Here is a 17,420-nt window from a genome sequence, read left to right as displayed (position 1 = left end):
ACTGATGGCAGAAGCTTTCAATGTGATCAATTCTTGATTTAAAAACATATATATTTTAAAGGGGACTTTTATGTTTACTTGTAAATTGTTGTGCTTTTTGTTTGTTTACTTGATATCTGTTGTGTTTGCGCTAAAGTGCGATTGCAGAGTGGAGAGCGCTTCCTGAGAAGTCAGAAAAGGGGGGCTGTAATTAAGTCATGAGGCGGGTCTTACCCCCCCCCCCCCCGGTCCAAAATAGCGCGTGTACTGTGCTCGGGAGGGAAAAAAAACTTTTCTGCTCGCACAGACTTGACTGTGCTCCACATCCACATCAGGGTCCGACGGATAATTATTGACCAGACGGTGCAGAAACGAGGGGAAGTCAACGCGACGAGTCTGTTAAACACTGACATGACTCGAACGCCCGGGTTTGGGTTGGAGGCTGGTTGTGATCACTTACAGCAGAAGTGAGGCGACAGCTGTTGGGAGACGCAATGTTGTTCTGGCAGTCCTACACTGAAAACTTCAGCTCCCCTGTGCAGGTACAGGACGGCAGCAGCTACACACGGTATGAAGCTCCTGAATTTATGAAGAAAGGTTCGTTTAGTTTACTCCCTCAAAGAGCCAACACACAGAACTCTGAAATGTTGAAAATGTAAACAAATGTTGGCTCTTCATTTTAGTCCCTGTGTCTATAATAGTGTTGTTCGTATGCGGTAGTGAGAGGGTGGTTATGTACATCTACAGTGTTGATCTTTGTTGACAGTAATTCCTTTAAAAATCCAACTGTAAACACACAAATTGGACACAATGACGGAAGCTCGGGGCACCCTGATTGGTTAATCCTTCTGCGCTGGGCACAGGAGGCGGCCTCGGATTGGCTGTTTCGCTTCCTGGCATCATTCCCGAGGCTAGCGGTGGGCAACCCTGCAGGCTACACAGACCGACAGTCTGTATGCCGAGGAAGCCATGTTGATGCCTGGTTTTGTGTCAAACGCTACACTTTGGATGGTTAAAGGACTGCGTCTTAAAGACGGGGAGCCTCAGCGGTGATTCCAGCACCGCGATGAGAAAAGGAGATCAGACTGCGATGGTACAAAGAGCGCCAGAGGAGAGCTGGTCTTAGGTCACTGGACAGTTGATGCAAAGCAAGTGAAGTTGATGCTAGTTAGCTTGGTAGTCAGGTAGCAACAGCTGTGCGGACGCTGCGTGGGATGTCGCTTTTGGACTCTTAAAAATATAATATCAAAGTTTGTTGCATTTTTCTGAGCGAACGATATCCAGACTGTCGTAAGACCCTGCTTGGAATAACAACGAGGCTGCAAAAGTCGCGGGAGCTTGCTAAGCTGCCTTTGTAAAGCTAGCTGTTAGCAATATTAGCATGCTGACAACCAGCTCGCATCTTCTATCACGACTAACTAATTGCTAGCTGAGTGGGTTCTAACTTGTTGCTACTCTCAGGCAGTTTGTCGCGAGTGGAACACCATATTGTCTGAACAAAAAGCTTTCTAAAGCCCAGTAGAAATATGGCGATAAATTCAGTCTCTGCAGAAAGCTATCAGGTCGCCTGCCTAGCTTGCGAAGGAGCGGCTAACGGGCTAGCAGCATAACTTTCCTCTTGCGGAGTCGCTCAGAAGCTGCAGGGCTCACTTCCTCACTAGCCGACCTCTCGTACCCGAGGCAAGCTGGCGGCCCTACGAGTAGAAGCCGAGGACAAGGAGCTCGGGTCGATGGCCTGGGTTCTGAAGATGGACGATGCCACTATCGAGTCGGGGCTGGTGCATGACTTCGATGCTAGCCTGTCCGGCATTGGACAAGAGCTGGGGGCTGGAGCCTACAGCATGAGGTTAGAGACAGTCTCAACATGCCAACCCCAGTTTCATGGCACAGGAGTAGGTCGTTTGAGATCAAAGCAGACACCCAGTCTCGAAGTGTTAACATTATAGGTCTTCCCGTCCCTGTCTGGGTGTGTTATTCCCTTTGTACTGGGTGTGATGGTTTCTCTTTGTTTTGGAATTTGCAGTAAGTTTAATCACAACAGGGGACAAATATTATTCACTCTTAATTCCACAGACATATGTCACGTATTGCTAAATGATACACAAATTTAGTTTCAATGTTGAAATCTGTAGAAAAGGTCAGTGAAGTATCTGAGCTCATTGCTCTGATTTAGGTGTTTTGTATTTAACAGGAAATGCCTTTACTGCTTGGAGGTGTTAATGTAAGGAGCTCATTACAGGAACACTGAACACCTTTTTTTTCTTTCTTTTTTTTTTAAATAACAAAGTTTGTTATAACAACTCCCTGCAGCTTATTTCCACGAGCGGTAATCTGTGGTGGTTAACTTTTGGCAATTATGTTTGTATAATTTCATGCTAAAACATTAACCTTTTCTTTAAAAACAAAAGTAATACATTTTGATAAATATTAAGTCATGGATAGTGAACAGAAATACTTTTGGACCAGTGAGTATCAAAGTCTAAAATACTAAAAGGCTTTTTGTTTAATTTACTTATTTGAGTGACAAACACATTTTTTTTGCGAGAACAAACAAAACGTTCTTTACCCCACAGAATAGAACATTAATTATTATTTTGACACCACTTCCTTTGCCATATTTGCGTCAATGATTACGCAGTTTAATTATTAGCCAGCTGCTACACGGGCAGTTTTGCAGAATTACTTGTGAATACATGCAGTCCACTAACACATGCTCATCTTCAATGTGCCACTATTTGAAAAATGACACATGGGCATTGCACTAGTCCCCAAACAGTTATGCGAGTCAAACATTTATTCTGAGTTGTGGCGTCTCGTGAAACGCTGCTTAATCAACACCACTTGTTGATGATTTGTCTTTGGAGGATACATAGATGCTTCATCCGTCTGTGTTTCGTAATAGATTAAAGAACTACTCGGTTGACATTGAAGGGGCATTGTTGTAAACCACTTGTTCAGTTACAGATTTTCAGTGTGTGTGCACTGTGTTATGTAATGGGTCACTGGGAGGTCGTGATATTTCTGGGGGAGGGGGGGAAGGGCTCAAGACCTCAATGGATAAACATGCGTCTTATCAGCAGCCCCCTCGCCCATCTGCTGTTAGTGTGCGTTTATCTGGAGGCCAGTCATTTATGAGCGCAAGCAAGCTCACTCATACATGATATGCATGGAAGTGAACTAGTGAAAACTAAGGGCGGGTCGAGGGGCATATTTGAAGTCAGCAGTTGTCAGGAACAGAATGTCTCGGTGTGTTACAGTCAAACACGCTCCTCGGATTTCAGGAATCAGACATTGAGGGGGGGGGGGGGGGGGGGGGGTTGCATTGCTCGCTAGGGATACAGTACCCAGGTTGGCAGTGTCTGGGCACTAGCTATGCAAAGGAAACCCACAACGAGGGATTAAAGAAAGTGAACGTGGTCAACAAAGCTTGGAGGAAGGCTCTGCAGAAATGGCTTGAAATTAATAAGTTAGGTTCAAGTTTAGATTCAGGAAAAAGTTTTCAGGTAATGTAATACCATTCACTGCTTTTTCTTTTCTTTTTTTGCGTTGATAGAACTTTTTTCAAATGCGCTCAGATCAACACAGACACTCCTCTACACTTTGCACCCTTTGACCCCACTGCTGCATTTGTCATGGTGAGCTGAGGACAACTTGGTTGTCTGGAGTGTCTGCCAAGTGTTGGAGATAATATATGTCAGCAGCTAAGGCAGCTATCTCTGGATGGTTGTGCTCATTTATCCAACGGCAGCTTCATGCATACATAACAGGAGAGTCATTTGATCAATGAAGAGGCTTTGTCACTTATTCTAAAATAAGCTGATCCATTTAATAATTCCACACTTTATCAGGGTGAAATATTGTCCCATCAAAAGTGGTATCAACGTAACCAAACTATTTAATTAGTTAGGGATGAGAAACAAGAGCAGTCAGTCCTCGAGAACAACTTCTGTTTTTTTGGGTTTTTTTTTTTGCTCTTTGCTCTGAGAAGTTTTCAGTAATTATGAGGCCACCAGAATGAATCCCACATGGTGCAGGAGGTGTAATGAAAGCTCAACACTTTTATTTAACCATGAGTAAAAACCCAGTTTCTTTCCCATCTCATATGTACCACACTTCTGCTGACTGTCCATCATATCTGTGTCCTCTTTCTCTCTGTGTCTCACAGTGATGTGCTGGCTCTGCCGATCTTTAAGCAGGAGGACTCCAGCCTTCCCCCTGAAAACGAGACCAAAAATCCCCCATTCCAGTATGTGCTGTGCGCTGCCACCTCGCCCGCTGTCAAGCTGCATGAGGAGACGCTCACATACCTAAACCAAGGTGATATGTCTGTGGAGAGTCATCCAGGTCATGGCAGTTCAAAGTGCTTAAATTAAAAAGCAGGCCACTGGAAACCTTTTCTTGGTTATTAAAGACGTTTCACCTCTCAAGCTTCTACAGTTCCATCTGACTGGTGGGAAATTTCAGGCTTGTAAGGTATTGTTGGGGCATTCGCACGTTGCAAGTGGTGGCAAATCACGTGTGCGTCTCTCGTCCAGCATTTGAAGTGGGTGATACCTGAAGCTGCTCTCTCCTGTTTTAAGACGCCGGGGTCGTAAGACAAGTCAGGTCGTAGGAACGCACGTCGGCTGTGTTCAGAGGAGGTAGCGAGTCGGGATCAACTCAACTTAGGTTTTTTTTTTTTTAGTTTTTTTTTTTTTTTATGTAGCATCTTCCAAACACAAGTGTAACCCAAAGAGCTTCACAGAAAAAAGGCTAGATTTACGCGTCATCAGTCCTCTCTTTGTGAGGAGCCTTTTATTTCAAGGATTTCAGGGTAGCTTGACAGGAAGGGGACAAAGAGGCCGAGCCTGGAGTTGTACCTGGGCATGCTGCGTCGAGAAACTTTAGGAGCGGCGGTTAGGAGTCTTGTCTAGATCCAAACGGTTTACAAATTCCATCTTCTGCGCATACTATTCCCTGGCTTAATGAGACAACTTTTACAATTCTTTTCTTTGTCACGTTTGCTCCCCACCACAGTGACTCAAGCAACTTTCTCCTCTCCTTGTCTTTGAAATGTTGCCGGACCGCTGAGTCCTGACTTGAATAGCTGGTTCTGCTGTGGTGTAGTAGTTGTCTGGTGTCCCCTGTAACGGTCCCTGCATTCCTCTGAAGGAACCAGTGTTGTTTGGTTTGAAATGCACCAGGTTGTTGTGTTGGGAGAAAACCCCTCTCTTAAGTTTCTCAGATGCTCCTGACACAAACAGATTGACAATGTTTTTGTGCCAGTTCTATTCGTGTCAGTTTGATGCTCTCGTGTGTTTTCCAGATTTCTTAGCTGACTTAACAAAGGCCCAGTAAAGGTATCTACAGTTTTTAAGCGCTTTCTTAATGTGTTTGTCTTACCTTTCTTGTACCTTTGTCTTGGCAGGGTCATCATCGGGGTCATCATAGTCCAGAGTTGTAATGATGGCTTGTTTGTGTTCGAGTGAGTGATGCAAGCTTTGTGTGGAGGTTCCCAGTATACCTCAGTGTGTACAGCATAGCCCCCTCCCCAGTCACTTACAACTGATCATTTATTTCAAATGAGAAGTGAAACGTCTTTAAGAATCCACAAAAGAACTCCATTTCATTTAAGCTCTTAAAAAGCAAACCTTGCACAGACTCACAGTGCAGTTCACACATCAAAGGAAACATCTCTGACCTGGTTGTGCTGCGATTCTCTGCTCAAACTACCCAAACTGCTTGAGAAGTCTTTGGTATGAACTCCCATATAATTGTGTTCTGGAGCCACACACCAACTATATATTATCGCCAAATGATTATCCCATACATTTAAGGCGCATTAGTTTGATTACTGTGAAACTAAGCCAGTCCGTTTGGCTTCTACACACCATGAGGATATTATGCGTCAGCACTTTATTATTATTATTTATTTTTTGTTCACTCTGCAGCACACAAGGAAAACTCTACCCACTGGCACGTAACAGGATTAACTTAAATAAATATGAAGCAACATCATTGTTAAAGATGAGCAGCAGCGTGTGAGCTTCCCTCTTCTAAATGAGAAGTGCCACTTACTCAGCCAGATGATTTTGACATAAGTCATACATAGAATGGATTTAGTTTTTATTTATTTATTTATTTTTTTGACATTTTTGTTTTATTATTCAGTTTTTAAAAACAGCTGAGTGGACGGTTGTGAAGGTGGGCCGATCCGTCCATGTGATTAGTTTGGGCTGCACCGTGTTTCTGTTGAAACTATCCACGTATTTACGTATGTGACCGTAATGTCTAAAAAAAGGTGTAATCTCTGAGATTGCTGGTTTGCTGTAATCAAAGATCTGGAAAGAAAGAAAAAAAATAAAAAGATACACACACAAACACGTGTATGTATGTATGTATGTATGTATGTATATATATATATATATATATATATATACACACACACACACACACCCAGGCCCTATTTTTCAGTGCAACATAAAAGTCTTTGAAATCTTAACATGCCATATTTAACTGTATTGTATATGTGATTGGTGATCTATTTTTCTATCCTGTTGAGCCATTTTGTCCCACTTTAACATGTTCATTTATACCAGCTTTTTGCATGCAAGTATGGACAGAAGAAATTAGTGTTTCTCCAACAGACAGAGAAGCGCAGGTTGTGAATCGTCTTTTGTTTCCACACATATGTATCCTAGCAGTACGGGCTCCACACATTAAGTTCACTACAGAATATGAACAGCCGTAAGCCATCCAGAAACGGTCAGAGTATCATCTAACTGTTGGAAGGGACTTGTGGTCGTGGAGGGCGGTTTGATTCTCTAGGTTTATTGTTGAATTCTATCAATGATATATGAGAAACCAAAGCAAACATCAGTTATGTTGTTTTAGATGATTGATTAAAAGAACCGAAAACTTCAGTGTTAAAGCACAGGATCAATGAGCATTATTGGCAGAGAACCAGCACTGTTCAGACTTTAATAACTCACAACCTCCGACTGATGCACAGATGTTTTACTGTGGACTTTCATGCAAATCACGGTAGATAATTCTAAATAATCTGAAGAAAAGTTCAAAGAAGATGGATATTTTATTCACACGTGAGTGACTGAAGAGAAATAAGACACTACTCAATGGAAAGGACCTCTGTTTTAGCTTATTTAAAAAAAGTTCGCTTCATAATTCAAACGTTGTTGATTTTTGTTTTGTTTGTTTTAGGACATTTAATGAGTACAAAATCAAATGTAGACCCTGAGCTGCGTAGCTCAAAATGGGATTTTGTCTTCAGTCTCATCCAAATTGAATTAGAAACGCAGTAATACACGATGATATCTCATTGAGTGCTTCATGGTGTCTGTTTTTCTCAATTTTCTGTGCTTCTCCTTTCTGTCTCACTAAGGCCAGTCTTATGAGGTGCGTATGTTGGACAACAGAAGATCAGGGGAGTTGGCAGAGCTCAATAACAAGATGGTGAAGGTGAGAGAACCTTCACAACTTGTAGATAAACTGCTGCTTCTCACATCAAGTGCCCTTTGTAATCTAATGTGAGCGTATGTGTGTGTAGAGCACAGTGCGAGTAGTGTTTCATGACCGTCGACTGCAGTACACGGAGCACCAACAGCTGGAGGGCTGGAGGTGGAATCGTCCTGGCGACCGTCTCCTTGACATCGGTAAGGAACCCTGGAAAACAATGTTAACTTGAACTCTCCCACTTGTTTGGGATTTGCAGATCACATTTCTGTGTTTTTGTCTGACACAGATATCCCCATGTCAGTGGGCATCGTGGAGCAGAACACAAACCCCGCCCAGCTTAACGCTGCAGAGTTTCTGTGGGACTTAAACAAAAGAGCTTCTGTTTTTGTGCAGGTAACAAACAAAAAAAACATCCTCACATGCACGTCACGTGTCTTTGTTCCTTCTGTTAATGCGTGCGGTTGAATTTCCACATCAAATGCATGTTTTGTTGACGTGGTACTCTTGTTTCCTGGCTGTCTGCAGGTACACTGCATCAGCACAGAGTTCACTCCCAGGAAGCATGGTGGAGAGAAGGGCGTCCCCTTCAGGATCCAGATCGACACGTTTGCCCAGGGAGATGGTGGAGAGTACACGGAGCACCTCCACTCCGCCTCCTGCCAAATCAAAGTCTTCAAGGCATGTACTCGGTCTCCCACGGGGTCCATTATAGACATTCTTTACCGCCTCGTATATCAGCTCGGACAGCGATTACCTCTGTCTCTTCTTTGGGGTTTTATTCTTCTCTACTTCCTGTTTAGCCAAAGGGGGCGGACCGTAAACAAAAGACAGACAGGGAAAAGATGGAGAAGCGCAATGCTCAAGAGAAGGAAAAGTACCAGCCTTCTTATGATACCACTGTTCTATCGGAGGTTAGTATGCAGCTGTCGTGGTCTGTCACGCGTCATGTGGCTTTAGTACTAATAGGCATGCTTGTTCAGTTTCACTGTTAAAATGTGTTTCTAGAAAGTGGCTCATCACTCAGAACAATTGAAGGTGTTTTACCTGACAGACCACCAAAGATCACATCACTGCCAACCATTTTCTCAAGCAGAAATCTTCAGATTTAACAACCATTTCAATGTGCTGAGCTGCCTCAGCTGTGATCTCTTTATGTCTCCACCCATTCAGTTTTTTCTTTTTAAACTCTTGTCCCACTGGTGTAGGAAAGCCACCTTTGAGTAACTGTCACACTACCCGTCCCTTCTTCAAAGCTCCTTCACATTCAGGGCCCCGTGCACATGAACAAACAGTCTGCTGGGGACCACGGTGCAAAGAGACGGTTTGTCTCATCCTCCCGGGTGTTGGATGTTTTCACATCACCCCATCACTAATTGCAGTGGAAATTTAAGGTCGTCGTAGCAAACTGCATTCACAAATGCTGAAGAAGTCAGTGAATAATGAACTTGATTAGTCACTCTTCCGCACTGATCTCACATCTGCTGCTTTGGATCCAGCAGACTGGGCTTTTTTATTTATTTATTTATTTATTTTTCTGTGTTTTGTGATCCCAAATTCCACTCTGGACTCGTCTCATCTGAATAGTAGTGTAGATGCTTTAAAGAAAATGATTAAGATCATATCTTTAGTTTTGTAATAAGTCATCAGTCGTGCATGTCTTCATGGCATCGTAACATGAACCGAAACCACTGTTTAAAACATCCCAAATGTTTAAGAGAATGGTTTGCAATGACGTGAAACAAAAAAGGAGTTCCAGAATAAAAGGATGTGGTGCACCAGTTGTTCACACTATCAGGTTGTTGGTAGCAACACTACATGTACCTGAATGTGACATTTGTTGTTCATCACTGCTGTTAAGGAAGCCTTTTGATCAGCTGGCGTGGCCCACATCTTTGATAAAACAGAGTTTACAGTATATGAGCCAAATTATATTGGTCTGTTATGATTTCCCATTCAGTATCGCTCAGAATATTCTGTGTCTGAAGTTTTTATTCTTCGATGTAATGATTGGGAGGGGGGGGTGTCTCCAGAGTGCCTGGTTGTGTTTGTGTCGGTCGCTGGCTGGCTAACCTCTGCTGTGTGTCCGTATGTAGACGAGGCTTGAGCCCATCATAGAGGATGTGGGCGACCATGAGCTGAAAAAGTCCAGCAAGCGGACACTTCCCGCTGACTGTGGCGACTCCTTGGCCAAGAGAGGCAGTGTAAGCACCCTGCTCCCCTCTCCTCCACTCCTCCTTCTTCCTATCACACCATCCACAGACTGCTCTCTCTTTAACAACCTAGACTCTCAGTTGGTGTGAAGGGGATGCTCCGGTGACGTGTATTTCACATTAGGTGGTGTGGAGATGGTGCACATAGTGTTTTTTTTTTTTTTTTTTTTTTTTTCTCTTAAGCTGTTAGCTCTTGTGACTAGTTGAAGCTGTGTGTCTCTTCTTTGTGGGCTTATTATTGAGTGTTTAGATCTGTTCATGTGTTTCCTCAGTGCTCCCCGTGGCCAGACGCCGCCTACGTCAGCACCAACCAGGCAGCTACTACCCCCTCCTTCACCTCCACCCCGCTGTCCACCTACACAACCTCCTCAGTACTGGACAGGTGTGTGTGTGTGTTCAGTTTGGACTTATAATAAAACGATTGATGTTACCACTCATGATTGTTAACTTTGTTTTTTCTAGCGACTCGTCCTCTCCCAATCACCAGGCAGACCCTGGCAGCAATGGAAACGCAGAGGTTAGTCGTAGTTACACACATTCGGGAGTTAAAGGAAGTAACGTTGTTTCACTAAGAGATGTGTTGGCATGTCTCACACACGGGGGGATAAAAATTCAGCTGTAGATGCTAAAGTTGTGCACCAGTATTGCACTATTTTGTCATTTAAACTCCTTTTTATGCACATGTGACATTTAACTCCCTGCAAAACACTGTGATTTGTCTCTGCTCCTTTTAGTTTTCCTTAAGTTATCCTTAAGTATTAGTTAGTCATTGTTTTATGAAGTTAAGTTGTACTTTTCCTAATTGCAGAACTTTAGGAACAAAAAATGTAATTCATGACAAACAGAAACCTCCCCTTATCGCTATGGGAACACAGCTTCATGTTTCTGTAATCTGAAACAGGAAATTTTGCTGTTGTGTGTGAAATTTAAAAAAAAAAAAAAAAAGTTTATTTTTGAGGCTGATGGCAAAAGTCATTATCAGATGGCTGAAGTACATCAAACATATGCAGTGTTTGCTCAATGGGACTAAATAGCGATATGGTGGTGTTAACGTCCTCTTTGTTGCTTTCCTCCCCTACAGCAGTTGAGCCCCACTGCCTCCATACAGGACACACAGAAGTGGCTGCTGAAAAATCGCTTCAACTCCTACGCTCGGGTCTTCTCTCACTTCTCAGGTGCACGCAGGAATGATCTTTTATCAGTTTAAATATTATCTTTGTTGTGTTCCTACAGTCCTGTTGTTCCTGATCAGTGTTTCACATGGTAACCACGTCCTTGTTTACTTGTGCTTCTTGTAGTCTTAGTTTGAGTGTCAATTTTAAAATGGCTTCCTTAAAAGCAGGAAACCATTGGTCCTTCCTTCGTTGTTCTACTTTCCCTCGTGTCTTTGCAATGGCTTTGTTTTTATTTTTTGCAAGCTACCAATAGTATTATGACTCGATATGCACAGGTGTGTTTTCTAGCTTTAATAATTAGTAACTGGATGGTTTAATAGTGTTTTGAGATAATTTGCATCAGCAGATCATTTCAATAGGCCCGAGAGCATTATATCGTTTAACTTAAATGTTTAATTTCAGCAGTTGAGTCTCAACAGCTACAAAACAATGACATGTTACCACTTTTCATAACAGCCATCAACTTCCCTGCTCTGTAAAGATGGATCTCAGCATCTGTCAGCATCTGTTATTGGTTGACCATAAGGTGTGACACTAATACCTGCATCACAGGTGACTGGATCTTTCTGGTTTTTTTTCATAGGTTCTGATTTGTTGAAGCTCACCCGGGATGACCTGGTCCAGATTTGTGGACCAGCAGATGGGATCAGACTCTTCAATGCACTCAAATCCAGGTGTGTTTCGTTTTTATTTCTGAAGCGGCTCGTTTAACAGAGATGGACATCACACGATGCCATGTAAAACAAAAACCTCACTTTGTATTCACTTCATTCTTGTAATCGTCTTTTTGTCAAGCAACATCTCTCATTTGCTGCCGCCCTCTTCGTGGGCTAACGCGGGTGAGGCCTCCACCAGAGTCCAGTAAGCGTTTGACTGTGCGATCTGCTTTCTCTGTGTGCAGGTCGGTGCGTCCCAGGTTGACAGTGTACGTCTGTCAGGAGTCTGCTCAGGAGAGCCCTCTACTGGAGAGACACTGCAGCAGTGAAAATGGGGATCACAGTATCGCCCCTAGTTTACATGGTGAAGAACATGTGTGGTGATATCAGTGGAATACTGAAAAGTATAAATATCAGCACGAGTCTGAAGTAGCATATATGGCATTTTTCTTTTTAGTGTACCATGCTTTGTACTTAGAGGATCTCACAGCTGCAGAACTCATCCGCAAGATGGCGTGTGTTTGCGGCATTCCACTGGGAAAGATCAACCAGGTGTACAGACAGGGTCCTACAGGCATACACATCCTGCTAAGTGACCAGGTACCCAACACACACACACACACAGGCCATTTACTAAACTGATCTTCTACACATAGGTATGTCATTCTCAGCTCAGAGTTGGTTTCATCAAACCGTTAGCTACAAATCCAGCTTTACAGTACAGGCCCCTGGTCTACATTCAAGTGACCGAAGAGAGAATGACGAGTGTAATTCTGCTGGTCAAAAACTGCCGTAACAGGTTGGTGACTGTCCAAGAATAAGCTTTAAAAAGCTTACTCCATGCCACAGAGATTAGTTACTGACAATGCTCTGATCCAATTTAAATTTCTGTCATGTCAGAAGTCTCTGACCCTCCAGGTGGGGCTAGTTTAAACCAGGGAATGAGAATCCAAACCACATTATTTCTTTTATAGATTGTAAGTGCTTCATCGCATATACATTCATCAACATGCGCTCAATAGAAACAGAAACGACACCCAGTTGGTAAGGAGGGAAAGGTTTGACTCAAAGTTTAAGAGATCAGTACATACAGGAAGTTACGTCACACTATTAGACAATCGGGCGTTTCAAGTTATGGCAACATTAAACAGGACATCCCTGTTATATATTGATAGGTTGTATGCCAGTTTCTATAAATATTTACCTAAAAACAAGAATGTTTTGTTTTTTTTAATTTATTTATCTCAAACTCTTGGTTTAGACCTGTTTGAGGAAGAGTAGAAATATAAAAGTTTTCTCTGTAGAGTTATGAGCTACACCTTGGGATGCCAACGTTCCTGAGAGGCTGCTGGGTTACACTGACCCTGGGTCAGACTCAGCTTCGATGCTCTGAAGTGGATGAATGGCGTCATTGTCATTGCAAGAGTGCAGTGAAACTAGATGGTTCCTTTCACGGTGCACAAAAAGTAGAAGATGAGATCATGTTACAGGAGGTCGTTCCTGCCCCCAGCGATAACTGCGCAATCACTTATAACTATTTTACTTCTTTATGCTGCAAAAGTAACTACCCTTTTAGGGATTAATGAAGTATTATTCTATTCAGTCTGATAAAAGACACCTCTCGTGGAGCAAGAAATAGTACCCACATTTCTCATGGTTATTACAGATGAAGTTTATATGATGCACTATTTCTGAATTGTCCCAGTAATTCATCTCTGTGGCAGCATCTGTGTGCAGTTCCTCCATTTTTAAAAGCCTTTCTTTTTTTTTGTTAGTACTTTTTAAGAGTACCCTAGCTTGACCAAGTTAAAAGATGTCATCAGATGGTCATCACCAAATACTTTCTTTGGGGTCCCTCTGCATTAAAGGTAATGGAGGGACAGGGTAGGTGGCAGGACTGGGACTGAGGCTACGGCTACACGAAAACGAAACAAGGTTTTTTTTGAAAACGGGTACGAAAATTCTTGCGACCACACGGAAACGCGCTGCTGTCCAGACGAAAACGGATGAAAACGATGCTGTACACACGCCACTGTGTCACGCCACGCTGTGAGACAATAGAGAAGTGTTAAAATTGGCTCACAGCGTCAACGTGTGACTGACGCAAAAACGTTTTAGCTGTAACAATGGAAACGAAACGAGGCCGTTTTCAAACTTTCCCACTCTGGAACCCGTTTTCAAAAACTATCGTTTTGGGGTAGTGGGAACGCCGGCTCCGTGTGGCCGCGACAGCGAAACGATAAGAAAAAGTATCGTTTACAGTGAAAAACGTTTTCGTGTAGCCGCAGCCTGAGAATCTGGGAAAACAAACAGAATGTTACTATCTTGTTATATAACCATGAGGAACTTTGCGGTCTATGGTGTCATGTTTTTGCATGTGATTTATAGTATCCTGCTATCACAAACTCTGTCTTGGTTTCTGCTTATTCTCTCTTCTGAAATGCAAATAAATGCTTTGTGAGTACTTTGGGAAGGATATTGGCTGAGCTGTAACATTTCTCATTGTCTCTCCCCCCACCAGATGGTTTACAACTTGCCTGACGAGAGCTGTTTTTTGATCAGCACTGTCAAAGGTCAGCTAATAATGCCAGTATGAGGAGCTGTTGGTTTCCTGCATAGTAACAAGCCACAGTCTGTCTTTATTTGAGGGGGATTTAATGTTCTTTTTCTCTCGCGTATTCCCTTCCAGATGAGTTGAGCGAAGGACTTCATCTAATCCTGAAGTAGTGAGGAGGACAGATGGCATCACTAATACTCCACCCTCTGTTTTGGAGCACAAGCCTCCCTCTGTCCCTCTCTGCCTGGCTCTACTCTTTCCCTCTACGTCCTCCCTGTCTCTCTTAGCGATCGCTCGATGGAAAGCGGAGACTGCGTGAAAGCCATGTAAATGTTAGAATCTGACATGGGTGTGTCCACTGTTTCATATTGAAAACATTATTAATGAAGGAGGTTAGTTAGAAGAAGAGAGACCGGGGAGGATAAGAGATGAGGGGAAAGTTGACATTGATCTCTGTGTTTTGATTTTATTCTTATTTTGTTGTCTTTATATGGTTTCTGGGTGGAGAAGGGAGGACGGAGGCTCCAAGAGAGAGGGGTGGGGGGGTGCTCCGGCCGGCTAGAGACAGAAATAAAGCAGAGTTTTCTTATTACCCATTGCCCTTCCTACACAACGCACACAACCAGCACTAGGCCAGTATTTGAATAACCTGTACTGCTGAACAGCATGCGATCTCATACTAAGTTGCTTAAAGGAGGCTCCCACCTTACTCTGCTTATCTAACATTCTTGATGGGGTTGTCTTAATTAACCATTTGCTGATAAAAACCGAGCTTGGTAACTCATGAAATATCCAGGCTAAATGAGTGGAAGTGCCCTCGTTTGTGGATTTTGGCGCCACATTTTTTATTGTTTTTTTTGTGTCAGATGGAATGATTTAATCAACTCTTGTCACATTAGGTCATCCTATGTGACTTCGACTTACAGCCATATTTCTGTGTTGACATGTCGATGCCCTTCTAACACATGTCCTGCTTTGCCTGCTCTTTTTACTGTTTTAGTTGATACTTTATTTATGGATCAGATGTTTTTCTGTTTCTCTCATTGAATTGATTTGTTTCTTGGTGCCATATTGGCTTTTTAGCTCCATCTTTTACTCACGTGCACGTGGAGCACATGCACGGCATCTCCGACTCCCGCCGCTTTGTGTATTGACCTTGAAACACTGGTTTGGGGAAATGTGGTTCTGGGATTATGGCCATAAATTTCCAAGAAAGGACAAAAAAAAACAACTCAAATATACTGCGCAGCGGAGCCGAAACGCCCATCCAAAAACCTATTGTTAAGTGGACCAAACAGGTTACAGATTTATAGACACTTTTTGAGAGGGGGAAAAAAAAACCTTTAGTGGCTCTCAACCCTCATAAGAGGTGCTATATAGAGTGGTTTAGAGGTGAATAAATTCTGATGGAGTTGCCTGTGTGCTAAAACGTCTTGTGCTGCTTTGCAATTAAATACCAATCTTGCAGCAGGCTGGTAGAAATGAATCATCGATGTCGTCTGGTTTCAGTCAGATTACCCTGCTGACTGGGAAAATCACGGGGACGCCATGTCCATCTCCAGAATGTTTGTTGTGTAGCTGAACACAGGAAGCACTGGTCGTATTTCGAGTGCCCTTGCCTTGATGGGAAAAATGATGGGAAACCTCAAAAGTCTTCGGAGTACGTTTTTTTTTTTTTAGTTCACCTGTGTTGGATCTGAAACGCTTACAGTTTACTTTTCAAGGTGTCCGTGTCGGAATGCTTGTATGAGTGCATGTGTGTCATTTTTGTGTTCTTGGAAAGGTTTCATTATGTCCATTCTTTCCCGTTGGTATGAAAAAATTGTGTTTAGCTTGCTACTTAGTAAAGAGCATGTGGAAAATGGCTGAAAGGAGGAACAGATAAGTTTGTCAGTGAGTGTATCCCCTCCTTGTTTTTTTCCATACAATAGAGACCAAGCCTGCACTGAAGAAATTTACAAAGTTCTAGCTTGATGTGTAGTCAGTAGTCCTACAACCCCGCCCTCTTCTTACCTGCCTAATCAGAAGGAGAAGAAAAAATAAGAATGTCAAGACTAAAAAGCAACCGTTTCTGTCTCACCACACGCCAGAGCCAGGACTGTAGCTCTTGTGGTGTTTACACAGTCATGAATACCACAGCAAAGCAAACTGTGTTCTTCAACTCAGAAATTAGTGAGACTAGAGTGGATGTGGTAACGAGTCAGGTGAACTCCGGTAAGAAGTTCTAGTCCACTAAAGACCTGACCCACTGTCTGCCTGCCTGCCGGTCTGTGTGTGAACGGGAACCAGAAAGGTGACCACTGTTAATGTCATGTTGATGATGCTTCTCATGTGCACAGTAACATATGCTGGAGATGTACACAACCACATGTGCTGGGAATAAATGATTTCATAACTTTCTCTGTTGCCCTGCGCCGTTATTGCAAGTCCCAAAACTGTTAAGACCTTGCTGTACTTTCCTAAAATCTCCTAAAAACACCATTAGTGTGTCCATATGAAATAAGAGGGCAAGCAGCAGCTGGGTGCTGCTGATCAAAAGCATTTGATTTATCTATGGGGTGAGCACTTCTACAAAAGCACTTTTACCAGTTTGTTGGTCTGAAGCATTCAAGTGTGTGTGTGTGTGTGTGTTAACACAACACCAAGGAGGAAAAACATCAGAAATGATCTTGGAGAAACAAATGTTGCTTCCAATCAACATTTTGAAGTCCATCTTTCTACAAAGAGAAAGATTATTCATTGATATGAGTGGACATCTCAGCTAAGTCCACCCTGAAGTCGGACTGCAATACCCAGAAAAACTGCTGAAAACCCATGAGCTCCCATCTCAGACTCTACAGGCCTCAGTTAGCATAATAAATATTGCAATTCATGGCAGTCCAATTAGAAATGACAAAATAAGCAAGGCGCATTTGTACAGGCTACTCAGAGAAAGCCTCTTCTTTCTAAAAAGAACATGATAGCATAGCTTAGGTTTGCAAAGTTACATCAGAACAAATCACAAGACTTCTGAAACAATGTCCTTTGGACAGACCAGACCAAAGTGGGACCAAAGAGATGTTTGGTTATAATGCACAGCGGCATGTTTGGAGAAAACCAAACACAACCTATCAGCAAAAACACTCCTACCAGTTGCCAAGCACGGTGGTGGAGGGCTGATGATTTGGGCCGGTTTTGCAGCCACAGGACCTGGACACTTTCCAGTCAGTGAGTCCACCATGAACTCCTCTGCACACCAAAGTGTTCTAGTGTCAAATGTGAGATCAGCTCTCTGAAACTGGGTCATCAACAGGACAAGTAAACCATGAAATACAACAGATTGTCAAGAAAAGAGTCAACATATTCTAACACACCAATCAAAGTCCAGAATGCTCACAAACCTCAATGA

The 17,420-nt window shown here is 42.9% G+C and overlaps 1 protein-coding gene across 3 annotated transcripts; it reads left to right on the top strand.

Annotated features, from left to right (window-relative positions):
- The first annotated feature begins 266 nt into the window (after window positions 1–266).
- On the top strand, window positions 267–16,431 carry ubp1 (upstream binding protein 1). 3 transcript variants are annotated; one of them, XM_075450300.1, is made up of 16 exons: window positions 267–547; window positions 4,145–4,296; window positions 7,361–7,437; window positions 7,526–7,631; window positions 7,721–7,827; window positions 7,960–8,112; window positions 8,235–8,345; window positions 9,528–9,635; window positions 9,917–10,026; window positions 10,107–10,161; window positions 10,726–10,819; window positions 11,403–11,493; window positions 11,721–11,839; window positions 11,933–12,075; window positions 13,997–14,048; window positions 14,165–16,431. In XM_075450300.1, the coding sequence occupies exons 1-16, from the start codon at window positions 474–476 to the stop codon at window positions 14,200–14,202; spliced, it is 1,590 nt and encodes a 529-aa protein (XP_075306415.1). In that variant the 5' UTR covers window positions 267–473; the 3' UTR covers window positions 14,203–16,431. The 3 variants fall into 3 exon arrangements, with proteins under 3 accessions (XP_075306415.1, XP_075306416.1, XP_075306414.1); XM_075450299.1 differs by lacking the exon at window positions 267–547 and adding an exon at window positions 612–1,825; XM_075450301.1 differs by lacking the exons at window positions 267–547; window positions 9,528–9,635 and adding an exon at window positions 610–1,825.
- Window positions 16,432–17,420: the final 989 nt, after the last annotated feature.

The sequence above is a fragment of the Odontesthes bonariensis genome, chromosome 18, assembly GCF_027942865.1.
Source record: "Odontesthes bonariensis isolate fOdoBon6 chromosome 18, fOdoBon6.hap1, whole genome shotgun sequence".
In the NCBI taxonomy this organism is placed as follows: Eukaryota; Metazoa; Chordata; class Actinopteri; order Atheriniformes; family Atherinopsidae; genus Odontesthes; species Odontesthes bonariensis.
This window is presented reverse-complemented; position numbering and strand designations above follow the sequence as displayed.

Excerpts from the sequence above, each read along its gene's own strand:
- ubp1 (XM_075450299.1), top strand. The coding sequence starts at position 1,710 with ATGGCCTGGGTTCTGAAGATGGACGATGCCACTATCGAGTCGGGGCTG. Across the intron at positions 7,438-7,525 it reads TCAATAACAAGATGGTGAAG|AGCACAGTGCGAGTAGTGTT; the intron begins GTGAGAGAACCT and ends ATGTGTGTGTAG. Across the intron at positions 11,840-11,932 it reads TATCGCCCCTAGTTTACATG|TGTACCATGCTTTGTACTTA; the intron begins GTGAAGAACATG and ends TTTTCTTTTTAG.